Genomic DNA, 26,661 nt, shown 5'->3' with positions numbered 1-26,661 from the left:
CACAGGTCAAAGACATTTCACGGGCCCTGAAAACACCACCAAGTTCACAAGTTAAATCAGTTTTTATTAGAAAGCACTGGGAAACATTGTTTTAGAGAAGAGAAACCAAGACAGTTCACTTCTGCTGAGATACAAACGAACACAGTAAAACATGAAATAAATAACGTGGTTTTAGGTTCCATATAACTGAAGTGTGTCCCACTTTCACAAGAGACGAAGTCTCTCCGTCTTTTTCTAAAAGATGGGCGTGGTCTTACGATGATGTAAATATGGTAGAAGACCAGTATGAGACCAGTAACCTGTTTTCTCTCAAGTCGTCACATATGGACCCATGGTCAAGACCTGTCGGCATCAGTTTGGGACGCACTGGGAGGCGCCCTGTAGTGTCAGTTTACCACGCTAAAGGTAGGTGGAGGGTATTTAACAGGAAGTCAGAGTAAGGAGGTGGTTGGGGTGGATGATGAGACATAAACCAGACTTTCAACCAGGAGACCGGTGTTCGTTTCCCACGTCAAACAAAAAGTCAACATTAAATATTTTACTGAAGTTATGCAGGTTACGTAAGTTGTGCAAGTAACATTCCTTAAGTTAAGTTCCCAGTAGGATGTCTCGACACCAGAAATTTAGTAGTCGATACGGACAACAGTAAAAATCCCACATACTTCACCCGACACTCCTTTACTAAAAACATCAGAAAGACGTCCAGGACAGATGAGAGCTGGTCTGTCTTGGCAGTGGTTTGACATTTCTATGTTGAAAAAAACCAAACTAGCTTCAGCCACACGCAGCTACTCACTGCTCTTCTGATCTACAGTACCTAGCAAAAAGAGAACCGACGTGTTTTCAGAAGTTTGGTATTGACTTGGTTCTGAAGTGTCGGTTCTCGTGACATCCCTGGTGCCCACAATTTAAAATCAGCCTTCTACCATGCCCCCATCTGTCCATGTGAGGAAGCGGTTTGCCTAGAGGAGTATCATGGAGGAAGCGGTGAGAATCAAAAAGAACTTCACGCCTGAAGAAACTAAAAGCGGCTCATTATTCTACACGTTTCAGTCAGCAAAAACAACCGAAAGTGTCACATGTCAACATGGTCCTGGGACTGAATATTTCAATTATGACATCAGCTGATCCAACACATTTGGCCAAAGCATTGACATGTCGCTGTCTATTACAGCCTTAGTTGATGGCTTTAACATGCATTTAGTACCAAGGTGTGCATTGACAGCCCGCCTCCATCACCGGGCGTGCGCTTGTTCCGAGGCAGAGTACGAACAAATTTAATAAGAAAATACTTATTTGTGCGTAAAAGGTTTGTGAACGAGGCCGGTTAGCGGTTACTCCCTGCGCCGGCGAGCTGCCAACACGTGTGGCTATCAGGCGAGCGAGCAGTGGACGTCGTGGAGCAGGAAGCGGATGAGTCGGACAGGAAGTGGCAGAGAGGGGAGCAGTTTGAGTCTCCGGACTCCGACCAGATGTCTGATCTTCAACCTGCAGAGCTGCATCAGAGGATGAGGAGGAACTGAACAGAAAACACAGACAGGTTAGAGACTCAGACCAGACCAGGGGCCTGTACCACGAAGCAGGAAGTGAGCTTAGCGAGCTAACTCAGGTTTTCAGAACCACAACGGTGGTTCTCTCCTTACAATAGTACCTGATGCTGAACGGCTAACCTGCTCCAGGTTCTGTTCCAGATCAGAGATCAACTCTTTAAAACACCGCCTACTGACCAATCAGCTCTCTGGAAAATGACGTCACCATCTGTAGTCTTATAGCTGTGCTTTATGTTGGCTGCAGTGATGAGAGTAACTTTTCTGAAGACTCTGTCTAATACCACAGTTTGCTCGCTCTGTTGCCGTTGGACTCATCACTGTCTGATTGGTCATCTGCTGCTGACTCCGCCTCTTTTATGTGAACACGCTCCTGGATTGGGAAACCCAGGGTTGACTTACTGTTTTAATAACCAGCTTTGTGACCGCTGAGCCAGAGTGATTGTTAGGGTTAGTGAAGCCAGATAACAGAAAGTGATCCTGGCTTCGTGGTACAGAGTCCTGGTCCCTCATCATGTAAGCCCCGCCCCCTGACAGCACTGTCTCCACCCCCAGCTCAGCAGTCTGTGGTCTGTTTGTGGTGTATTGAGTTATTTCAAATGTTCATTCAGTTTTGTTCCCCGTTAGTTAAAAGATCAGAAACACCGGTCGGGTACATGAACATGTTCTAAAACCTCAGGATGTTTTAGAAGGAAGGTTATAATCAGGGGCAGCTTGGTTGAAGAATGTTTTTCGCCCTTGTAGTGAACAACAGTGTGGATTTGTGCGTTTTACATGGAATAAATTTGGAGCTACCCTAAATTCCTTTTTCCTCCCCAGAGAAGATGGGGAGGGGTCAAAGTTGCTTTCTCTAAGTGCTATCCCGACCATAAAACTGGCACCTTTTTGATTCCGAAGCTGATAACACGGGGCCTGACTGTTAAACTGACAAAGGGACACGAGCCAGCCATTGGCATCTCCCTGAACAGCCTATCAAAACTGGCCCCCCCCACACACGTTTCCGTGGCAACTGACCTTATTCTTTGTTTTATTACCACATCAAAAAGGAAAACCCCTGTCTCACCCAAGTGTGACAAGGTCCAGACACTGAACTTTCAATGTAAAAGGACTGCAGTCTCCAAAGACTCAAAGCATTTAATTAAATCTTTAGTTATCTGAATATGTTTGCCTCTATTTGAGTAGTTATGTTAACTGTTGTTGCTATCTGTTGTTGATATTAGTGCTGAAAAGAAGTTACTTGTGCAGTGTTTTTATTTTCAGCAAGACACTCCTTCATCTAATGTAATCAATGCTTGTTCATAATACTTTCTTACAAAATTCCTTTAGAAATGATGACAAAGAAATGTTTTACTATACTCTTAATCGCCAGCTTGAATTTAAGGATGAATCAATAAATTCCCAGTTCCTAAGGAGAGACGATCTTTGATTTAATCCAAGCTTTCCTCATGTAACCTGAGCTCCCCCAAGTGGACGAAATAAGTATTACATGCCCTCGTCGGAAATGCCGTTAAATGTATAAATATCCTGACCAATAATGTGACAATTGTTTCCTGTTACCAAATGCTTAGAAAAGTACAACCGTTTGACCGTTGAGGTTCGATTGTGGAAAATATTTGATTATAATACGTGCAAATAGATTTTTTTCTTTAGACATTAAGTTTAGAAAGGCAGTCCCTGGGGAAACCTGAGACGCCCCCTGGGGAACCACACCCCAGGCAACAAAAGAGCGACACGCGACCTCGCGCACGCTCTTCTCTTCGCTGTTGGCTCTCTTGCACTCTGCCCTGCTCGCTGGACACTTCGTGCCTCGCCAGGCAACGCCCTCAGACTCGGCCAGTGAGACCGGCCTTTTGTTCGCCTGAAGCTACACACCTGAAGTGCCGCGACATCGATCTGCCTTCAGTTTGTTTTATTTTCTTTATTTCTTTTGTTTGTTAAAGTTATGAGTCCGTTAAGTTACACTGGACTAATTCAGGAACGACCAAGTTCCATTTTAAGCCTTTTTCGTCGAGCCAACTTCACCGAGGTCAGACCAAGCCACGTGGTCTCGCCAGCTACAACGAAGGAAACCTGAAAACAGCCGAATTGCCAGACGGAGGAGGCGTTTTCAATCAGACACGGAGAACCCCGGAGAATCCCTAGCAAAAAGCCAGGATCGGGCAGCTAGCGTGGGACCCGTGCAACAGGCCAAAAGCAGGCTGTCGACAAGCAGTAAGACTTAACGTACGTTCTGTGATCAGATGTCCATTTTAACTCCTAAATTATAGCATTAGTTTACTTTCATTAGCTCTTCTATGCCGTATGAGTCAAATGCTTCCCACAACCGAACCTCCAGGCTCATTGTTCAGCAAATGTTTATGTTCCCTGTATCCAATCATCTTTTTATCACGTTAGTTAGAGAATAAATTCACTGTAATATAATCAAGAGCTGTGTGTGTTGCCTATTTGTACGTCCCTGCCAAGAGAATTGACCCTTTAGATATGAGACTGACTGATTGATTTAAGATAATTGAGCGATTATTAACTAACTGATCATTAGTAATAATTGTATAATTATTAAACTACCTAGAGGTCCGGAGACTCTAGGATTATAACAACTCCGGTGGTGCCCTGAAACAAGGAAAATTTTGATTTTATGAATCTTCAATTATGAATTCATAATTGGGTATCAATTCTCATAAATTTATTAAAATGCATAACTAAAAATGTTTAGGTCTGCTACACCCTCATCCAAAAGACAGTTCTGACTCACTGGCAGGGAAACAGCTATCTAACCTCTGTAGGGTCGTTGCCAAGATGATCGATACTGTAGCATAGAAGCATCTTCAAGTATCCTTGATTTTAACCTTCCTTGAATGACTTCAAACGTTCACACCTTAGGAACAAGATGGAACTCTGTTTGAACTCAGAACGAGTAGTTTGTTGTATCTGTTTAACCTGAAACCCTGACCGAGCAGCTACTCTCTAGACCACAGGGGTCCACAATAACATCGTGTGGTACCATGGCAGGCACACCTGAAAGCATCATACACATCATGAACTCAAACTAATCGTCCCTTACTCCCGTTCTCCCTCCAGGATCAACTCTCTCCTTCCTCTGGACTTTTCCTTCCAGGTATTTGCAGAGTTCTTACTTTACCTCTTCTATATGATTATGCTTCCCTCTCCAGTCTTACCACAGGTTGAACACTATCTGACCTTCGGGTGAGTTTCTATGAGTACCACTCTCCGGCGACTGGTCCTTTCTGTGTCCTTCCTCTTCTAGCTTTAACAGAATCTGATCTCCCGGTTGTGGCAAGTCCTTTGCACCATGTCTCCAGGTGTCTGTGGTGGTCTGACGAGGACTTTATCAGGCCACTTAGGGACCAGATTCCTTGTGTCTGAAGGGAGTGTGGTTCTGATCTTCTGTCCCATGAGCACTTCAGCTGGGCTTCCAGCAGTGGGTGTCAGGTGGGTTGCCCTTTTCCTTGAGGATTGTGGGGACTTGATTCTGCTGGTTTCATACAGTCTGCAGAAGTCTTTCCAGGTCTTGTGTATCGTGGATCTGGTCAGAACTGTGACTTAGTTAAATGTGCCACATTTGCATTGGCCTCAGTACTCACAGGTGGTTGTGTCCTGCCACGGTGGTTCAGGCAGAGGTGTGTGCTGTACTGGGTCTTTGTGCTGCGTACGCTTGTTTTCCTGGCAGAAACTAAGTGTCCACACTGTGTTTAGACCAGCAGACATGTTCTCTACCAACCAGGTACCTCTGAAGCCTCTCACAGGCCCACACCTCTGCTAAAAGCGTCTCCCAGAACACCATGCAACTGAAGAAGAGCGCCCCCTATCCCATAAATGCTCCTGGCTGCTGAAACGGCTGGCTGCCTTTGAGGGTCGTAGTGGGCCAGGTGAGGTAATCCCATGTCCCTGGGGTTCGGCAGATCGTAGCTTGGCAGATATCTACTGCTTTAGAGGTGAACATGTGTGGGCTCCTGTAACTCTCTGATGGCATTCACTTTGCCCGTCTACTCTCACATCACTGGCCTCCACTATATGTGAGCCAGGAACTGAACACACACTTCTCCTTGTTGGGTTTGAGGTCGTCCTGCTAATTCTGTCCAATGAGCTCTGCAGGTGTGTGTCGTGTCCAACATGTCCTTGTCCACATACACAGCTACTCCCTCTAGTACCTTCAGCAGTTCAGCAGTTCTGGGAGGATATTTATCCCAATAGGCAGGCAGTTTAAAAAAGGCGTGATGAAGCTTGTCAGCAGGCATCAAAAGGTCCCTACAGGGTTAGGGTTAGCCTGAAGCTGCATCCAGAGACCAGAAGACTGAGCTTGGCCAGAGTCTCCTCCGTCTCTCTCTCTTTTGATGTTGCATGACCCGCTGTATCCACCCCTGCTCCTCATCTATTGGGCTGGGGCTGGAGTCCCACCAGTTTTCTCTCTCTCTTTACTTCTGTCTTTGACAGGCTCTCTCTCCCCTGTTCGATGGTTGCCGTTGCCTGATGCTCCTGCTGGGTTATCTGCTGCGCTACGTCCTGGTCTTGTCCTACCGTCTGCACTGCAATTTCCAAGGTGAGGTCCGGTATAAGCTGTATTCACAGATCCCGACCTCCAGTCTGTCTCTGATAAGTTCACTTTTCTTGGTTCCAAAGGAACTCAATTCACAGAGCGCTCTGATAAATGATATTTTTGGCTTCGTAGCCCATGGCGTAGATGAGTGTGCTAACCTGGACCTTTTAATCACCCAACTTAGCAGCCGGCATGTACCGTGTGAATCTGTCTCCAGGGAGGCCAGTCAGCATCGGTTGTGTCTCAACAACACTTCTGACACCATATTAGATAAACTGCTGGCTGACCAGTAGTCTCCACAGCAACATCGTAGCTTGTGCAGTACACAAAGTGTTGTCTACCAAACTTGCTCACTTGCTTACATTTGGTCACAGCCTAGCTGCTCACTCTAGCTCCCTGATTGGCTCCACAGTTTGTCTGAACCAGGACCTTGACATTTAGGAACCTTTAGGAAGAGGAACCTTCTCAGGAACTTAGAGAACCTTGTAGAAAATATGGAACCTTTTCTATGAACCGTTTCTAGAAAACTACAGAGCCTTTCTGAGAGCTCACACATTTCTCCAGGAGTTTCTCTAGAACACGTTTATATACTGGGGAATGTTTGTAGGAACTTGGTTCACAGCTGTGATACCGGATCCAGTACCTCAGGCCCTCCCACCCATAGTTCCTGTTGCTATGAGAACCTTCAGTCACCTGACAGCATTGTTTTTGTTGCTTACGAGCTTTCAGTATGATTGGTGCCCAGTCGCTGCGACTCTCCAGAACCTCCAGCAGCCGCGAGCAGAGACGGACATGACTGACGTAGTCAAGCAGCACCGAGATGATCGGACCGCTTACACGGCACAAAGACGACCTGGAGACGGCTTCGCAGAACTGAAACAAGATGGAGGACACCCTTAATTTATCATATTCACATATATGGATTTATGCTGGATGTTTCTGACTTACCTGTATGCTGCTCTGCAGCGGAGCATCTCTGTTGACCTGCAGTTCTTCGATGGGACGGCGTAACGGCTCGACGGCCGGATGTGGTTTTTGGCCGTATGGACAGTCAAAGCAAGCCCGGGCATCGCAGCCGTTGTCCAGAAGTAGTTTGAGCATGGGCAGAGACTCCATGTTGAGCAGGATGGCCGACGGGAACGAGGACGGCTGGGTGGAGATCTGAGCGTTGACGTTGGCCCCGTACTTCAGCAGCAGCGTCGCCATGTCCATCCAGCCGAGCCGGACGCCAATGAGCAGCGGGTTGAAGACGTCCAGGTTGGGGTCTGCTCCAGCCTCCAGCAGCATCTCGCTGGCCTCCAGGTTCCCGTTGGAGACAGAGAAGTAAAGCACTGTGCTTCGCCGGTCCTCGTACATCCTGGATCGTTCCTCCGACAGCTTGGCATTGACGTTGAAGCCGGATTCAATCAACAGCTCCAGGATATCATCCCTGTTGTTCTCTGCGGCGATGTGCAGAGGACTGATGCCGCTGTGCTGGACTCTGACTTTGCTGGTCACTGGGATCAGCAGCGACACGATGCTGGAAATACAAAGAGGTAGCTGTCAGGGAAGATTTATCATCAGCAGAGTCGGACTGAGGACCGACAACCAAACATGGTGTTACTTTAAAGACATTCACGTTGTAACCTCAGACTTCTTTGGCGATTATTCTATAGAGGAACTTGTCAACCACAGAGAACCAGTGGGTTGATTAAACAAGTAGCCATGAAACACAGTTGATACAACCCGTTCTCACTCCCCGACTCGTTACATGAGACATGCCTTTAGCATCATGGGTCAGCGCAGTGGGGGAAGCCCTGTAGCATCAGTTTGTGACGGTAAAAACCGAGTAAGGAGGTGGTTGGGGTGGATGGAGGGCCAGAACCTGGACTTTGAACCTGGAGACCGGGGTTTGTGTCTCGTGTGAAATGTTAGTTAACTTACATGTTAACTGACGTACGTAGTTATTTTAACCCAAACCAGGATCTTTTCCTAACCTTAACCAAGTCGTCTGTGAAGATTCTCAGTCATCCAGGTCATAGTTATCCAACGAAGGTTAAAGTCAAGGGCAACTGGACTTGGTTAAAGATAGCATTCGATTCTGCTGTTTCATTAGTGTTCCCTAACCAGGAATACTAACGAACCAGCAGTATCGACGATCCTGGAAAACGACCCCACTGAGGTTAAATAGCTGAGTTTCCCTACCAGTCAGTCAGAACTAAAGAAGTCCCTTGGATGAGGGACGAAACGTCTTCTAGTGTCTTCAACCAAGTCCAGTTGCCCTTGACTTTAACCTTCGTTGCTTAAGCAAGTCCTTTTTGTGCCTGAACCTAACCAAATTGCAACGTTTCACGACTTTAATGCCGTTTCAAAATGGCGATTTTTATTTTGAAAGTCTAACCGGATGTTGCATATTTCTTGTTGCTAACTTGAGCTTCAATATGTGACGAGTCTGGAGTGAGAACGTGCTGGTTGAAAACATGCAGTTTCAGACTCCGAGCGTCTCAGACCGTGTGTGATTGTTCTGAACAGCCACATGAAGAGGCAGCAGGCCAGACTTCATGGATCGGTTAGCGTCAGCTTTCAGAGAGAGCAGCACCTCCACAGCAGCAACATGACCGTTCTTACAAGCTTCATACAGCGGCGAGGCTCCGTCCCTTGCCTCTCCATTTATATCTGCACCTGAGAGACACGAAAACACATTTAGAAACACTTCAACATCAGCCTGTCCATTTATATCTGCACCTGAGAGACAAAAAGAGAATTCATGGACAGGTCTGCAGGACTGACCTTTCTCAGCCAGCAGCTGGAGGATATCGCAGAGTCCGTGCTGTGCGGCGGTGAAGAGCGGCTGGATGCCGTAGATGTTTTTGCTGTGTATATTGGCTCCGGCCTCTAGTAACACCCTGCAGATGTCCACCTGTCCGTGTCTGCAAGCTTCATGCAGAGCACTTCCTCCCTGAGTGCAGCGATTCACCTTGGCTCCAAACCTCAGCAGCAGTTCCACAATGGCTTTGTTCGGATGTTCACAGGCTGAAATAAAAAACAGTTTCAGGCTGGACCAAGACGATCAAACTCTGCATCTTTCAGCAGGCGCTGTGGTGTCAGCTCACCTGCGAACAGTGGCGTCTCTTGGTCTTTGCTGGCGATGTTCGGATCAGCTCTGTGCTTCAAGAGGAAGTGGACACAGGAAACATTTCCTCGATCAGCAGCCAGCAGCAGAGCGGTCTGATTATTTAAAGTGCATCTGTTCACGGACTCGGGATGAGCTGAGGACAGACAATGGTCAGAGGTCAAACTGTGTTTGATTTGCTGCTTCTCAAGTCTCTTATTTGTTGTTTCCCCACTCTTTGCTTTACCCGGAAGTTGTCCATCTCCGCCGTCCCAATGCTCTTATTTGTGCTCCAAGGAGCGAGGATTGAGGAGCGATCTCTGAGGAGCTATGAGCGAGGATACACCAGTGCATCCTTCACCGAAGTCTTTTACTGACCGCCCCCCCACGACACAAGTCTTACATTGGATTTGTTTTATGATTCACGGTCTAGTTAAAATCGGAGTTCATTGTAGGTCAGAACAACAAAACTACCCCACACACACTTTCTTTCTTTGATTTCTCCCGTCAACTTTTATTCTGGAGACGCCCCCTGGGGAACCACACCCCAGGCAACAAAAGAGCGACACGTGACCTCGCTGCGCTCTTCACTTCTTCGCTGTTGGCTCTCTTGCACTCTGCTCTGCTCGCTGGACGCTTCGTGCCTCGCCAGGCAACGCCCTCAGACTCGGCCAGTGAGACAGGCCTTTGTTCGCCTGAAGCTACACACCTGAAGTGCCGCGACATCGATCTGCCTTCAGTTTGTTTTTAATTTCTTTATTTCTTTTGTTTGTTAAAGTTATGAGTCCGTTAAGTTACACTGGACTAATTCAGGAACGACCAAGTTCCATTTTAAGCCTTTTTCGTCGAGCCAACTTCACCGAGGTCAGACCAAGCCACGTGGTCTCGCCAGCTACAACGAAGGAAACCTGAAAACAGCCGAATTGCCAGACGGAGGAGGCGTTTTCAATCAGACACGGAGAACCCCGGAGAATCCCTAGCAAAAAGCCAGGATCGGCAGCTAGCGTGGGACCCGTGCAACAGGCCAAAAGCAGGCTGTCGACAAGCAGTAAGACTTAACGCACGTTCTGTGATCAGATGTCCATTTTAACTCCTAAATCATAGCATTAGTTTACTTTCATTAGCTCTTCTATGCCGTATGAGTCAAATGCTTCCCACAACCGAACCTCCAGGCTCATTGTTCAGCAAATGTTTATGTTCCCTGTATCCAACCATCTTCTTATCACCTTAGTTAGAGAATAAATTCACTGTAATATAATCAAGAACTGTGTGTGTTGCCTATTTGTACGTCCCTGCCAAGAGAATTGACCCTTTAGATATGAGACTGACTGATTGATTTAAGATAATTGAGCGATTATTAACTAACTGATCACTAGTAATAATTGTATAATTATTCAAAACTACCTAGAGGTCCGGAGACTCTAGGATTATAACAACTCCGGTGGTGCCCTGAAACGAGGAATCTGTTTTGATTTTATGAATATTAAAATTCATAATTGGGTATCAATTCTCAAAAATTTATTAAAATGCATAATTAAAATTTAGGTCTGCTACACTAGACACAGAGGAGAACAATGACTCGGAGAGATCCACCCCTTGGGCCTGCTTACGAGCCTGTGCCCTAGTCAAGACACCAACAGAATAAACTTCAGGAGGTTTCTGAACCAACTCATCAGGTTCAGCTTCAGGGATAGGAGTATCCGCCACCTCTGGGTCGGGAAAAACCTTTCTGCCAGCAAGATGTCTATGAAGATTCTCAGTCATCCAGGTCATAGTTATCCAAAGAAGGTTAAAGTCAAGGGCAACTGGACTTGGTTGAAGATACTGGAAGACGTTTCGTCCCTCATCCAAAGGACTTCTTCAGTTCTGACTGACTGGCAGGGAAACTCAGCTATTTAACCTCAGTGGGGTCGTTTGCCAGGATCGTCGATACTGCTGGTTCGTTAGTGTTCCTTGTTGCTGTGACGACAGTCGTTACGGTCGTTAAGACTACCTGTGGCCAAGACTGAACGACCATCGTTGGCATCTTCAGCTGAGGCCAATAGGTTACGTTTGTTGAGTTTCCTGGGAAGTGATGAAAGGACAGCATTGTAAGTGGGGGATAAGTGGTGGCGTAGACCCCCTCCCCTGTTCAATGACGGCTTCTCAACCCTGGTGTAGATGCTTCCTTGACACCTCTTTCAAACCATCCATCTTCTCTGTCTAAAATGTGCACCTGGTGGTCCTCAAACGAGTGTCCTCTGTCCTTCAGATGTAAGTAGACTGCAGAGTCTTGACCTGAGGAGTTGGCCCTTCTGTGTTGAGCCATGCGTTTGTGTAGTGGTTGTTTAGTCTCCCCAATATACAGGTCTGTGCATTCCTCACTGCATTGGACCGCATACACTAGATTGCTTTTCTTGTGTTTGGGTGTGCGGTCTTTGGGGTGGACCAGCATCTGTCTTAGTGTGTTCTTGGGTTTAAAAAACACAGGGATGTTGTGTTTGTTGAAAATCCTCCTGAGTTTCTCTGATACTCCAGACACGTATGGAATCACAATGTTGTTGCGTTTGACCTTCTTTTCCTCCCCTGTAGTTTTGTTCTTCTTGGATTTTGTGGCTGTCTTCACAAAAGTCCATTTAGGGTATCCACAGGCTGTAAGTGCCCCCTTCAGGTGGTTATGTTCCTTCTCTCTGGCTTGGGCGCTTGTTGGTATGTTTTCCGCTCTGTGGTGCAGTGTTCTCATGACCCCTAGCTTGTGCTCCAGTGGGTGGTGGGAATCGAACAGTAGGTATTGGTCTGTGTGTGGGGGTTTTCTGTAAACACCAATCTGCAGGCTCCTGTCCTCTTCAATGTGTACAGCGCAGTCCAGGAAGGCCAAACTGTTGTTGTGAACATCTTCTGGTGTGAAGAAGCCATCTACACCCGGGTGGAGAAGCCGTAATTGAACAGAGGAGGGGGTCTACGCCACCACTTATCCCCCACTTACAATGCTGTCCTTTCATCACTTCCCAGGAAACTCAACAAACGTAACCTATTGGCCTCAGGTGACGATACCAACGATGGTCGTTCAGTCTTGGCCACCGTTAGTCCTAACGACCGTAACGACTGCTACCAGGACCGCAACCAGGAACACTAACGAACCAGCAGTATCGACGATCCTGGCAAACGACCCCACTGAGGTTAAATAGCTGAGTTTCCCTGCCAGTCAGTCAGAACTGAAGAAGTCCTTTGGATGAGGGACGAAACGTCTTCCAGTATCTTCAACCAAGTCCAGTTGCCCTTGACTTTAACCTTGGTTGGATTTCTTAAAGATACTTCGTCCATCATCCGACAGACTTCTTCAGTTGAGAGGTGAAATGTCTTTGAGTATTTTCAACCAAGTCCAGCATTTCCTTCATATAAACCTTTATTATATTCATTATTACTATTATTTTTATTGATAATATTGTTATTTCTTACTTTACATCCCTATGTAGAACCTGCATCGTGCAACTGTGTTCCTTTCCCCAAACCAACCGGTCAAGGCAGGTGGGTTTACATGAACAAATATGATGGTTGGTCCAATCTAAATGTGAATTTAACATATGTTTTGGCTTCATATGTAACTTCTGAATTTAATAAAAAGGAACCTGAATCGTTTTATGAACATGTTCATATTTCCTACCATGCATACTGTATATACTGTAAATAGAAAACTGGAAAATGTTCAATGTTTTCTGAAGAAAAAGTTCCCACAGATGCCAATTTGCAGGTTAAAATATGAAATAGTTCCTACTGAAGGAAGAACACTGAAAGGAGTTGAGGCAGGTCAAGTGGAAGTCTCCATTTAAGTGCGGTTGCTGAGTGAAGCTGAAGATTGCCTTTTAGTTTAAGGAGTTTAAGAAACAATAAATTGATCAGGAAGGTTCATCTGAAGTATTGAAAGAAATTAATTTTAGTTGAAGAATCGGCAGTTAAATTCTCAGTTGAGGAAAATGAGATGAAAGCGGTAGAAATGTAATTTCAACAGAACGGGAGAAGTAAAACACAGTGTCATCAACATATTGGTGGATTTTCCTATCACATAACAATAAAACAACAGCAATCATATAAATAAATAAAACAGGGCACAGACGTAATCCCTGTTTGACAACTTGAACTTGAACTGAAATCATCACATTAACTCTTGTGGAGTCTTCAGATAAGGCTTGGACTGTATCAGTAACATTATGTAAAAACGTTTTATTTGCAAATTAGATCAGGCCCAGGAACCAGACGCCTGGGGTTCATGCATTACAAACAGTGTGTGATTAATTCAGTATGTGGTTGACCAGGTGTAAACAAACCCAAATCCTCTCCTTCATCAGACAACCAGAACTCACCTCTGATGAGGATGCTGACACACTGCAGCTGTCCGTAATAAGCGGCTTCATGAAGAGCGATCCAGCCTTCGTCGTTCGGCTCCATCAGACTGCCGGACCTCCGTCTGACCAAATTCATCAAAGCTTCTGCATCTCCGTTTATTATCAGAGACTGCAGAGGACTGAACTCTCTGAGACAAAAACAAACAAGCATTCGGTACGAGGACCAGATAACAAGAAGGAACTGTAAACAGGTCAGCAGATCTACCAGACTGGGGTGTGGTGGACCCTGATGGCTAATGTAAATGCTCCGTACTTGTATAGCGCCTTTCTAGTCTTTTCGACCACTCAAAGCGCTTTTACACTACATCTGCATTCACCAGTCATACACATTCATACACTGAGCCTAAGTGCTCAAACAGAAACTAACATTCACACTCACTCATACACTGGCGGAATTCGGGGTTCAGTATCTTGCCCAGGGACACTTCGACACGCAACCAAGGGGAGCCAGGGATTGAACTGCCGACCTTCCGATTAACAGCCAACCCGCTCTACCTCCTGAGCCACAGCCGCCCCTACTACAAGCAGGTGTCTGATGAAACATCTCACTCTATCAATGGGTGAAACTAAACGTGCAGAGGCGTCTAAATTAATTCACCATCCATCCTGAGAAAGGCCATGAAGCAGCTCGAGAAAGACTTTAACTTGAATGTTTGCTTATTGTCCAGTTTTTGGAACATTACATGTGTTTTCCTGTGTTTTCTATGTTTGCAGGCTGTGAACTTCCTCTCTGGACTGACTCACCTCTTGGGGGCGCTGTAGTTGAACTGGGACTGGCCTTTCGGGGAGTTTGCACAGTTTGGGACATGTAGGGTGTCTGGAGGTGGAGGTTGGTATAAAGGGATGTAGGGCAGGTGTCTGTGGGGGTCAGGATGTCTCTGTCTGGGGTTTGTTTGATAGGGCGCAGCAGGGGCGGGAGGGGCTGAGGATGATGATGATGTGCTCTGAACAGAGTATGGAGTAAGCTGCAGGCTTCTCTCCACAGCGATCTGTAACAGCTCCTCATCAGACAGGTGACTGTAAAGACTGTAGTCCTCCAGATTCACCTCAGAGGCCGCCATGTTCGGTCTAAAGGGTGGAGACAGAAACAGCTGTTCAGAAAAGAGAAAAGAGTTCTGGTACATCTGATCAGAACTCAGCACAAGGTGATATTCAGCAGCAGGGAGGCAGCAGCATCAGCAGCGTTTGCCATTAAATCTACAGTTACTGGGATAAATAAGAGCTCTGCATGTAAACAGCAGCCGGTAACTTGAGGTCGACCTCTTTAAATATGGCTGAACCTGCTGGAAAACGAGGGATCAGTGACTGTGGCGGGACGCCATGGAGGTCACTGGTGTTTCTTTTCTCTGTCCCGAAGCCAAAGTATTCGGACACAGCTGAGCATCTGCTCGGCAGAAGCTCCAAAACACAGGTTTTCTTCCTTTTACAGTTTTATGAAACACAAACTGAATTTGAACAAGATGCTGATAAATATCAGCGACATACATATGATCATGGTTTCTGCTTTAAAAGAGTTTCAGAAATCTATAATTAGAAGCCTTCAATTGTTTTTCCTGTGATTTCATTGGTCCCTAACATAAAAACAGCGTAAAGCAACACAACATGGAAAAACATCACAACACATTAAAACTTCAGCATCATTAAATAATACAGAAATAAAGCAGCACGAGGGTCAAGCTCCTTATTCGTTCCAATTGCAGAGCTGAAATGACCCCATTACACAGGACATTAACACACGTATCTAAAGTTAGAATAAAATAATAGATGGTATATAAATAACACCACATAATTCAACAACATGCAACACGATACACAACAACTGCTGTGCATCAACAGCACGTTATAAATATGTCTTGAAGTGTCTGTTAAAGTGTCGAAGGTCCACATATGGAAATATATTTGGTTTCATTCTTCTGTCTGATCAATAAGTAGTTAAGGTGTAAAAGGTGAGCAGTCTGTGAGAGTGCTGCTAACATCAGTCTGGACTTTACTGGACAGGGTCTGAACCAAACCCTGAAAGAATTGATGAAACGCAGGCCTACCTGTGGAACGGTCCAATCAGGATGCAGTCCTCCGTCAGCCTTCAGCAGACGTCTGCCATCGGCGGCAGAGCAGCAGGTCTGAGTTTGGGGTTAAAGCAGACGGAGTCTTGTTCTGCAGGAGAACACAGTCAGCTAGAACTCTGATACTGAAACTCTGCTGGCTCATGGTCAGAAAACTAAACTGCCCAACTTCCTGTCTGGTTGTGTCCCTGCTCAGAGGCACAGGGACTCCGTCATTTACACTTTTCCATGGAAACGTGTCAGCTGATCAGAGTCAACCATTAAAACACCTGTCACCAAAGGCAGGATTCAGGGTTCATCCAGTGAGGAGCAGAAGGAGGCGCCCACTGATGCTCTGAGAGAGTGTCTCAGAGGGGCCCCTCACGGCTCAGTGTGAGGCCCTCCACCCTTCCTCTGTTGTAGTGAACAGGACACCAGCAGGGGCCCCTGTGGATCTTCACAGGAACTGGACTGCTGATCAAGCGGCACTCTGTCAATGACTCTGGTCACTTATACTCGCCGTTTCCATGGAAACCGGTTTAACTGCTGCAGTGCAGGCCTCAGCCTCCAGCAGGCCCGGTTCCGGTCCAGTTTCAGCCCGGTTCCGGTCCGGTGAGCCTGGTGTGTCCCGGTTTAGGCCAGTCAGCAGCTCAAACTGAAACACACGAACATCAGTTTGGACTAATTCACAAATCACCATTCAGATTTTTGACAATTCTACTGATTCCCGGTCCGTCCGGACTCGGTACCGGCGGCAGGAGGTTCGACACCTCCTAAAACGTTCTTTATAGTCTTTGTGGTAAAATCTGCTTTGAAGCATTTGACAGAGCCGAACTCTGAACTGGTGTTCGGCAGAGCTCGGTTCCGCCCTCGGGGCTGGGCTCTGATGGATGACTGACTGCTGGTGTGGGCCGAAATGAGTGGGTCGTGTCAATCTCTGAAACATGCATTTTTTTAAGGTCTTACGGATTTACAAGGTTCCCAAATGAGCACAGACGCATAGCGCAGTTCGGTGTGACGTTCCTGCCGCACAGCACGGCACGGCACGGATCAGGTCGGGATTTTATTTCAGTGACTGTTTGTTGCTGGGCTTTTTGTACACCGAAGTGAAGAGGAGGGGGGTCCATTTGTTAAAGGACTGATGTTTAACAGTGAAGAGAGTCTGCAGTGCGAGATGTGAACGGGATCTGGTTTGACGTAGCTTCGGGACCGGACGGGAGTTTTACAGGATATATCTGTACGTGCTGTCGGTTACAGGCAGGTGAAGATCCGCCGAAATGAAAAGTCTTCCGATAACCTTCAGTTTAAAGCTTTAACCGACTCCTATCTTCACTACTGGGGAAACAATCGTTAAAACGGCACATTTCTTAACGGAGTTTGGCGTAACGTGTCGTCCGCCGCGTAGGAGAGAGCGGGTTTGGCTGATGGGCAGCGGCGGGCTGCGAAGTGCTGGGATCAGATTATTCTATTCAACAGATGTTCCTCAGAAAGGGGGGCAGCTCTGAGGGCGCCGAACAGAAGAATAGAGGGTGCTGATGTGCGAAGTGTTTCACTTTGAATCTCTGACTCATTGCTTCATTCAGAGGTGAGCGAAGATCTTTTAGAATATTCAAATCTGAAAGGAATCTGGCGTGACGTTCCCTCCGCCCGGACAGATTGAGCAGGAGTCTCCTTGGAAACGGTTAGTAACAGTAACCCCCCCCCCCCATCAGGGATGGTCGGTACCGAGACCCGCCTGCTCTCCCACTAAGAACCAGAACCCGGTGATGTTCTCCGGCAGGATGAGTCTGAGCCAGCCCAGCCTCCTGTACGGACAGCTGGAGGAGCTGCAGGAACTCGCCTTCATAGAGAGGCCGATCCGCAGGAGTCTCAAGGTCTGTTTCACATGTAATAAAGAGCAGTGGACAGGTGATCATGTGACCCGCAGTGATGATGATGTGACATGTTAGATGAGTCAGTGGGAGGAAGAGCTGCAGCCTCCACGCAGGAAGCAGAGGGGAGACCCGCTATCTGCGCAGCGTGACGCAGTTTGCGTCAGACAGACAGGTAGAGAGAGAGAGAGAGACAGGTAGAGAGAGACAGCATTATAATATAATACATTTGCATCGTATCTAAAGCTTTTGTAATATTGTTGTTTGACATTCATGCCAATAAAGCTGAACTGAATTGAGAGAGAGGTGGACAGTCTGCAGTACAGCAGCCATCAGGGAGGATCTCCTCCTCACCAGCCTCCAGCCATAATGTGATGAATGCAGAAACCTGGATCATTAATCAATACATCAGTTTGGTATCTGTGTTAAAACTGCTGACTTCATTAATCTCATACTATCTCTAGTTTGACACAGTCACTCTTTCACCTCTGAAGGAATGACTGACGAGGAGCCTCTGGGGAAACGAACATTAACCCCGCGTCCTATTCCAACATTTAACGCCCGTCGGGGTCGTCTCGGCAGTAGGAACGTTTAAACGCCCGTCGGGGTCGTCTCAGCAGTAGGAACGTTTAAACGCCCGTTGGGTCGTCTCAGCAGTAGGAACGTTTAAAAGGCAGTCGAGGTCGTCTCAGCAGTAGGAACGTTTAAACGCCCGTCAGAGTCGTCTCAGCAGTAGGAACATTTAAACGCCTGTTGGTTCGTCTCAGCAGTAGGAACGTTTAAAAGGCAGTCGAGGTCGTCTCAGCAGTAGGAACGTTTAAACGCCCGTCGGGGTCGTCTCAGCAGTAGGAACATTTAAACGCCTGTTGGGTCGTCTCGGCAGTAGGAACGTTTAAACGCCCCTTGGGTCGTCTCGGCAGTAGGAACGTTTAAACGGCTGTCAAGGTCGTCTCGGCAGTAGGAACGTTTAAACATCCGTTGGGTCTTCTCGGCAGTAGGAACATTTAAGTGCCTGTTGGGTCGTCTCAGCAGTAGGAACGTTTAAACGTCCGTTGGGTCTTCTCGGCAGTAGGAACATTTAAATGCCTGTTGGGTCATCTTTGCAGTAGGAACGTTTAAACGGCAGTCGAGGTCGTCTCGGCAGTAGGAACGTTTAAACGCCTGTTGGGTCGTCTCGGCAGTAGGAACGTTTAAACGCCCCTTGGGTCGTCTCGGCAGTAGGAACGTTTAAACGGCTGTCAAGGTCGTCTCGGCAGTAGGAACGTTTAAACATCCGTTGGGTCTTCTCGGCAGTAGGAACATTTAAGTGCCTGTTGGGTCGTCTCAGCAGTAGGAACGTTTAAACGTCCGTTGGGTCTTCTCGGCAGTAGGAACATTTAAATGCCTGTTGGGTCATCTTTGCAGTAGGAACGTTTAAACGGCAGTCGAGGTCGTCTCGGCAGTAGGAACGTTTAAACGCCTGTTGGGTCGTCTCGGCAGTAGGAACGTTTAAACGGCAGTCGAGGTCGTCTCGGCAGTAGGAACGTTTAAACGGCTGTCGGGGTCGTCTCGGCAGTAGGAACGTTTAAACGGCTGTCGGGGTCGTCTCGGCAGTAGGAACGTTTAAACGGCAGTCGAGGTCGTCTCGGCAGTAGGAACGTTTAAACGGCTGTCGAGGTCGTCTCAGCTGTAGGAACGTTTAAACACCCGTTGGATCGTCTCGGCAGTAGGAACGTTTAAATGGCCGTCCGTACAAACGCTTAAACGGCTGTCGAGGTCATCTCGGCAGTAGGAACATTTAAACGGCCGTCCGTAGGAATGTTTCTCTGCAGTAGGAACGTTTAAACAACCGTTGGTTCGTCTCGGCAGTAGGAACGTTTAAACAGCCGTCGGGGTCGTCTCGGCTGTAGGAACGTTTAAACTGCAGTAGGGGTCGTCTCGGCAGTAGGAACGTTTAAACAGCCGTCGCGGTCGTCTCGGCAGTAGGAACGTTTAAACAGCCGTCGGGGTCGTCTCAGCAGTAGGAACGTTTAAACTGCAGTAGGGGTCGTCTCGGCAGTAGGAACATTTAAACTGCAGTAGGGGTCGTCTCGGCAGTAGGAACGTTTAAACTGCAGTAGGGGTCGTCTCGGCTGTAGGAACGTTTAAACTGCAGTAGGGGTCGTCTCGGCAGTAGGAACGTTTAAACAGCCGTCGCGGTCGTCTCAGCAGTAGGAACGTTTAAACTGCAGTAGGGGTCGTCTCGGCAGTAGGAACGTTTAAACTGCAGTAGGGGTCGTCTCGGCAGTAGGAACGTTTAAACAGCCGTCGGGGTCGTCTCTGCAGTAGGAACGTTTAAACGGCTGTTGGGTCGTCTCAGCAGTAGGAACGTTTAAAAGGCAGTCGAGGTCGTCTCAGCAGTAGGAACGTTTAAACGCCCGTCGGGGTCGTCTCAGCAGTAGGAACATTTAAACGCCTGTTGGGTCGTCTCGGCAGTAGGAACGTTTAAACGCCCCTTGGGTCGTCTCGGCAGTAGGAACGTTTAAACGGCTGTCAAGGTCGTCTCGGCAGTAGGAACGTTTAAACATCCGTTGGGTCTTCTCGGCAGTAGGAATGTTTAAATGCCTGTTGGGTCGTCTCAGCAGTAGGAACATTTAAACGTCCGTTGGGTCTTCTCGGCAGTAGGAACATTTAAATGCCTGTTGGGTCGTCTCAGCAGTAGGAACGTTTAAACGTCCGTTGGGTCTTCTCGGCAGTAGGAACATTTAAATGCCTGTTGGGTCATCTTTGCAGTAGGAACGTTTAAACGGCAGTCGAGGTCGTCTCGGCAGTAGGAACGTTTAAACGCCTGTTGGGTCGTCTCGGCAGTAGGAACGTTTAAACTGCAGCCGGGGTCGTCTCGGCAGTAGGAACGTTTAAACGGCAGTCGAGGTCGTCTCGGCAGTAGGAATGTTTAAACGGCTGTCGGGGTCGTCTCGGCAGTAGGAACGTTTAAACGGCAGTCGAGGTCGTCTCGGCAGTAGGAACGTTTAAACGGCTGTCGGGGTCGTCTCGGCAGTAGGAACGTTTAAACGGCAGTCGAGGTCGTCTCGGCAGTAGGAACGTTTAAACGGCTGTCGAGGTCGTCTCGGCTGTAGGAACGTTTAAACACCCGTTGGATCGTCTCGGCAGTAGGAACGTTTAAACGGCCGTCCGTACAAACGCTTAAACGGCTGTCGAGGTCATCTCGGCAGTAGGAACATTTAAACGGCCGTCCGTAGGAATGTTTCTCTGCAGTAGGAACGTTTAAACAACCGTTGGTTCGTCTCGGCAGTAGGAACGTTTAAACTGCAGCCGGGGTCGTCTCGGCAGTAGGAACGTTTAAACGGCCGCCGGGGTCATCTTGGCCGTAGGAACGTTGAAAGGGTCGTCGGGGTCGTCTCGGCAGTAGGAACGTCCATTGAGCTCATCTCGACCGCAGGAACGTTGAAAGGGCCGTCGAGGTCGTCTCGGCCGTAGGAACGTTTAAACTGCAGTAGGGGTCGTCTTGGCAGTAGGAACGTTTAAACGGCCGTCGGGGTCGTCTCAGCAGTAGGAACGTTTAAACGGCCGTCCGTAGGAATGTTTCTCGGCAGTAGGAACGTTTAAACTGCAGTAGGGGTCGTCTCGGCTGTAGGAACGTTTAAACAGCCGTCGGGGTCGTCTCGGCTGTAGGAACGTTTAAACTGCAGTAGGGGTCGTCTCGGCTGTAGGAACGTTTAAACAGCCGTCGCGGTCGTCTCGGCAGTAGGAACGTTTAAACAGCCGTCGGGGTCGTCTCGGCAGTAGGAACGTTTAAACTGCAGTAGGGGTCGTCTCGGCAGTAGGAACGTTTAAACTGCAGTAGGGGTCGTCTCGGCAGTAGGAACGTTTAAACTGCAGTAGGGGTCGTCTCGGCAGTAGGAACGTTTAAACTGCAGTAGGGGTCGTCTCGGCAGTAGGAACGTTTAAACAGCCGTCGCGGTCGTCTCAGCAGTAGGAACGTTTAAACTGCAGTAGGGGTCGTCTCGGCAGTAGGAACGTTTAAACAGCCGTCGGGGTCGTCTCGGCAGTAGGAACGTTTAAACTGCAGTAGGGGTCGTCTCGGCTGTAGGAACGTTTAAACTGCAGTAGGGGTCATCTCGGCAGTAGGAACGTTTAAACAGCCGTCGCGGTCGTCTCGGCAGTAGGAACGTTTAAACAGCCGTCGGGGTCGTCTCAGCAGTAGGAACGTTTAAACTGCAGTAGGGGTCGTCTCTGCAGTAGGAACGTTTAAACTGCAGTAGGGGTCATCTCGGCAGTAGGAACGTTTAAACAGCCGTCGCGGTCGTCTCGGCAGTAGGAACGTTTAAACAGCCGTCGGGGTCGTCTCAGCAGTAGGAACGTTTAAACTGCAGTAGGGGTCGTCTCTGCAGTAGGAACGTTTAAACTGCAGTAGGGGTCGTCTCGGCTGTAGGAACGTTTAAACAGCCGTCGCGGTCGTCTTGGCAGTAGGAACGTTTAAACTGCAGTAGGGGTCGTCTCTGCAGTAGGAACGTTTAAACTGCAGTAGGGGTCGTCTCTGCAGTAGGAACGTTTAAACTGCAGTAGGGGTCGTCTCGGCAGTAGGAACGTTTAAACAGCCGTCGCGGTCGTCTCGGCAGTAGGAACGTTTAAACAGCCGTCGGGGTCGTCTCGGCAGTAGGAACGTTTAAACTGCAGTCGGGGTCGTCTCGGCTGTAGGAACGTTTAAACTGCAGTAGGGGTCGTCTCGGCAGTAGGAACGTTTAAACTGCAGTAGGGGTCGTCTCGGCTGTAGGAACGTTTAAACTGCAGTAGGGGTCGTCTCGGCAGTAGGAACGTTTAAACTGCAGTAGGGGTCGTCTCGGCAGTAGGAACGTTTAAACTGCAGTAGGGGTCGTCTCGGCAGTAGGAACGTTTAAACTGCAGTAGGGGTCGTCTCGGCAGTAGGAACGTTTAAACTGCAGTAGGGGTCGTCTCGGCAGTAGGAACGTTTAAACTGCAGTAGGGGTCGTCTCGGCTGTAGGAACGTTTAAACTGCAGTAGGGGTCGTCTCGGCAGTAGGAACGTTTAAACTGCAGTAGGGGTCGTCTCGGCAGTAGGAACGTTTAAACTGCAGTAGGGGTCGTCTCGGCAGTAGGAACGTTTAAACAGCCGTCGCTGTCGTCTCGGCAGTAGGTACGTTTAAACTGCAGTCGGGGTCGTCTCGGCAGTAGGAACGTTTAAACTGCAGTAGGGGTCGTCTCGGCTGTAGGAACGTTTTAACAGCCGTCGCGGTCGTCTCGGCAGTAGGAATGTTTAAACAGCCGTCGGGGTCGTCTCGGCTGTAGGAACGTTTAAACTGCAGACGGGGTCGTCTCGGCAGTAGGAACGTTTAAACTGCAGTAGGGGTCGTCTCGGCTGTAGGAACGTTTAAACAGCCATCGCGGTCGTCTCGGCAGTAGGAACGTTTAAACTGCAGTCGGGGTCGTCTCGGCTGTAGGAACGTTTAAACAGCCGTCGCGGTCGTCTCGGCAGTAGGAACGTTTAAACAGCCGTCGGGGTCGTCTCGGCTGTAGGAACGTTTAAACTGCAGTAGGGGTCGTCTCGGCAGTAGGAACGTTTAAACTGCAGTAGGCTGTAGGAACGTTTAAACTGCAGTCGGGGTCGTCTCTGCAGTAGGAACGTTTAAACTGCAGTAGGGGTCGTCTCGGCTGTAGGAACGTTTAAACAGCCGTCGCGGTCGTCTCGGCAGTAGGAACGTTTAAACTGCAGTAGGGGTCGTCTCGGCAGTAGGAACGTTTAAACTGCAGTAGGGGTCGTCTCGGCAGTAGGAACGTTTAAACTGCAGTAGGGGTCGTCTCAGCAGTAGGAACGTTTAAACTGCAGTAGGGGTTGTCTCGGCAGTAGGAACGTTTAAACAGCCGTCGGGGTCGTCTCGGCTGTAGGAACGTTTAAACAGCCGTCGCGGTCGTCTCGGCAGTAGGAACGTTTAAACAGCCGTCGGGGTCGTCTCGGCTGTAGGAACGTTTAAACAGCCGTCGGGGTCGTCTCGGCTGTAGGAACGTTTAAACTGCAGTAGGGGTCGTCTCGGCAGTAGGAACGTTTAAACAGCCGTCGCGGTCGTCTCGGCCGTAGAAACGTTTAAACTGCAGTAGGGGTCGTCTCGGCTGTAGGAACGTTTAAACTGCAGTAGGGGTCGTCTCGGCTGTAGGAATGTTTAAACTGCAGTAGGGGTCGTCTCGGCTGTAGGAACGTTTAAACTGCAGTAGGGGTCGTCTCGGCTGTAGGAACGTTTAAACTGCAGTAGGGGTCGTCTCGGCTGTAGGAACGTTTAAACAGCCGTCGCGGTCGTCTCGGCTGTAGGAACGTTTAAACTGCAGTAGGGGTCGTCTCGGCAGTAGGAACGTTTAAACTGCAGTAGGGGTCGTCTCGGCCGTAGGAACGTTTAAACTGCAGTAGGGGTCGTCTCGGCCGTAGAAACGTTTAAACAGCCGTCGGGGTCGTCTCGGCAGTAGGAAAGTTTAAACAGCCGTTGGGGTCGTCTCGGCCGTAGAAACTTTAAACAGCCGTCGGGGTCGTCTCGGCCGTAGGAACGTTTAAACTGCAGTAGGGGTCGTCTCGGCCGTAGAAACGTTTAAACAGCCGTCGGGGTCGTCTCGGCCGTAGAAACGTTTAAACAGCCGTCGGGGTCGTCTCGGCAGTAGGAACGTTTAAACTGCAGTAGGGGTCGTCTCGGCCGTAGAAACGTTTAAACAGCCGTCGGGGTCGTCTCGGCCGTAGAAACGTTTAAACAGCCGCCGGGGTCGTCTCGGCCGTAGAAACGTTTAAACAGCCGTCGGGGTCGTCTCGGCCGTAGAAACGTTTATACAGCCGTCGGGGTCGTCTCGGCAGTAGGAAAGTTTAAACAGCCGTTGGGGTCGTCTCGGCCGTAGAAACTTTAAACAGCCGTCGGGGTCGTCTCGGCCGTAGGAACGTTTAAACTGCAGTAGGGGTCGTCTCGGCCGTAGAAACGTTTAAACAGCCGTCGGGGTCGTCTCGGCCGTAGAAACGTTTAAACAGCCGTCGGGGTCGTCTCGGCAGTAGGAACGTTTAAACTGCAGCAGGGGTCGTCTCGGCCGTAGAAACGTTTAAACAGCCGTCGGGGTCGTCTCGGCCGTAGAAACGTTTAAACAGCCGTCGGGGTCGTCTCGGCAGTAGGAACGTTTAAACAGCCGTCGCGGTCGTCTCGGCTGTAGGAACGTTTAAACTGCAGTAGGGGTCGTCTCGGCAGTAGGAACGTTTAAACTGCAGTAGGGGTCGTCTCGGCCGTAGGAACGTTTAAACTGCAGTAGGGGTCGTCTCGGCCGTAGAAACGTTTAAACAGCCGTCGGGGTCGTCTCGGCAGTAGGAAAGTTTAAACAGCCGTTGGGGTCGTCTCGGCCGTAGAAACTTTAAACAGCCGTCGGGGTCGTCTCGGCCGTAGGAACGTTTAAACTGCAGTAGGGGTCGTCTCGGCCGTAGAAACGTTTAAACAGCCGTCGGGGTCGTCTCGGCCGTAGAAACGTTTAAACAGCCGTCGGGGTCGTCTCGGCAGTAGGAACGTTTAAACTGCAGTAGGGGTCGTCTCGGCCGTAGAAACGTTTAAACAGCCGTCGGGGTCGTCTCGGCCGTAGAAACGTTTAAACAGCCGCCGGGGTCGTCTCGGCCGTAGAAACGTTTAAACAGCCGTCGGGGTCGTCTCGGCCGTAGAAACGTTTATACAGCCGTCGGGGTCGTCTCGGCAGTAGGAAAGTTTAAACAGCCGTTGGGGTCGTCTCGGCCGTAGAAACTTTAAACAGCCGTCGGGGTCGTCTCGGCCGTAGGAACGTTTAAACTGCAGTAGGGGTCGTCTCGGCCGTAGAAACGTTTAAACAGCCGTCGGGGTCGTCTCGGCCGTAGAAACGTTTAAACAGCCGTCGGGGTCGTCTCGGCAGTAGGAACGTTTAAACTGCAGCAGGGGTCGTCTCGGCCGTAGAAACGTTTAAACAGCCGTCGGGGTCGTCTCGGCCGTAGAAACGTTTAAACAGCCGTCGGGGTCGTCTCGGCAGTAGGAACGTTTAAACTGCAGCAGGGGTCGTCTCGGCCGTAGAAACGTTTAAACAGCCGTCGGGGTCGTCTCGGCCGTAGAAACGTTTAAACAGCCGCCGGGGTCGTCTCGGCCGTAGAAACGTTTAAACAGCCGTCGGGGTCGTCTCGGCCGTAGAAACGTTTATACAGCCGTCGGGGTCGTCTCGGCAGTAGAAACGTTTAAACAGCCGCCGGGGTTTTCTTGGCAGTAGGAAGTCACCAGAGGAGCTGGGGTACCTAGAATCAATATAAAGACATGAAAACACCAACAGATTATTATTTCCAGTTTTAGACCAATCAGTGATTTTATGGTGACTTGGGTATTTGTCTTTGGAGGGATAAAAGACTGCTGAGAGAGAAGAGAGGCCGGCTCTCTGCCTTCTCTTCTTCTCTTCCTTCTGTTCACTCTTGAAACTTTGGGGGCAGAGAGGGGCGGGGCTTTGTGATGATGATGATGTAAGGGGGCGAGGCCTGGGGGTCCTCTTATTGGAGAAGCCATGATGTCATGAGGACGCAGCCACACACCCATCTCCTCCCACACACTCACTCACACACAGCGGTCGGAATTCCTCCAATCAGCTGCTGCGCTGTGTGTGTGTGTGTTACAGACGTTGTGGGGACAAACAGCAGGGCGGTCACCTGAACTGCTTATTGTTTATTGTTTACTGTTTGTTGTTGGATGCCCGTTGGGTGTTACCTTGGCAACAGCTGCTCTTACTCAGGTCCAATTTCAAATAAAACACGGATAGTCAACAGACACTTTTTTCACTAAAGTTACATCAGCACACATAAAACATTAAAAGAACAAAACAATTCAAGAGTTTACTCTGATCAGCTGTGACCCAGATTACCTGGTTACCATGGCACCTGTCAGTGGGTGAGATCTATCAGGAAGCAGGTGAGCACTGTGTCCTCAGAGTTGATGTGTTAGAAGCAGGAAAAATGGGCGGGGTGAGGATCTGAAAGACTTTGACAAACTGACGGCTAGACTACTGGGTCAGAACATCTCCAAACCGGTCTGCAGGGGTCAGTACCTGTCAGAAGGTGTCCAAAGAAGGAGAAGCTGTGAAGAAGAAGAGTCATGGATGTACATTGGAGTGAAGGCCGGCCCGTGTGGTCCAAACCAACAGACGAGCTGCTGTGGGCCAAAC

The 26,661-nt window shown here is 48.8% G+C and overlaps 2 protein-coding genes across 4 annotated transcripts in view; one reads left to right on the top strand and one right to left on the bottom strand.

Annotated features, from left to right (window-relative positions):
* Window positions 1-43: 43 nt before the first annotated feature.
* On the bottom strand, window positions 44-16,002 carry asb2a.2 (ankyrin repeat and SOCS box containing 2a, tandem duplicate 2). The gene is made up of 9 exons (XM_038727114.1): window positions 15,618-16,002; window positions 14,320-14,643; window positions 13,534-13,703; window positions 9,195-9,350; window positions 8,872-9,114; window positions 8,592-8,763; window positions 7,051-7,621; window positions 6,822-6,975; window positions 44-1,519 (listed from the first exon to the last, which is right to left on the bottom strand). The coding sequence occupies exons 2-9, from the start codon at window positions 14,634-14,636 to the stop codon at window positions 1,374-1,376; spliced, it is 1,929 nt and encodes a 642-aa protein (XP_038583042.1). The 5' UTR covers window positions 14,637-14,643; window positions 15,618-16,002; the 3' UTR covers window positions 44-1,373.
* A 276-nt stretch (window positions 16,003-16,278) lies between these two features.
* Window positions 16,279-26,661, top strand: part of ppp4r4 (protein phosphatase 4, regulatory subunit 4) — a 48,828-nt gene continuing 38,445 nt past the window's right edge. The window contains exons 1-2 of one of the 3 annotated variants that reach the window (XM_038727103.1): window positions 16,280-17,202; window positions 17,330-17,491. In XM_038727103.1, coding sequence (XP_038583031.1) covers window positions 17,384-17,491 — 108 coding nt within the window. In that variant the 5' untranslated portion in view covers window positions 16,280-17,202; window positions 17,330-17,383. Of the gene's footprint in view, window positions 17,492-26,661 lie in introns of all 3 variants that reach the window. The other 2 variants (XM_038727104.1, XM_038727105.1) reach the window with 2 other exon arrangements.

Source organism: Micropterus salmoides, unplaced genomic scaffold (genome assembly GCF_014851395.1).
Source record: "Micropterus salmoides isolate LMB-PRFRI ecotype aquatic unplaced genomic scaffold, ASM1485139v1 Ms_hic_scaffold_18, whole genome shotgun sequence".
Lineage (NCBI taxonomy): Eukaryota > Metazoa > Chordata > Actinopteri > Centrarchiformes > Centrarchidae > Micropterus > Micropterus salmoides.
This window is presented reverse-complemented; position numbering and strand designations above follow the sequence as displayed.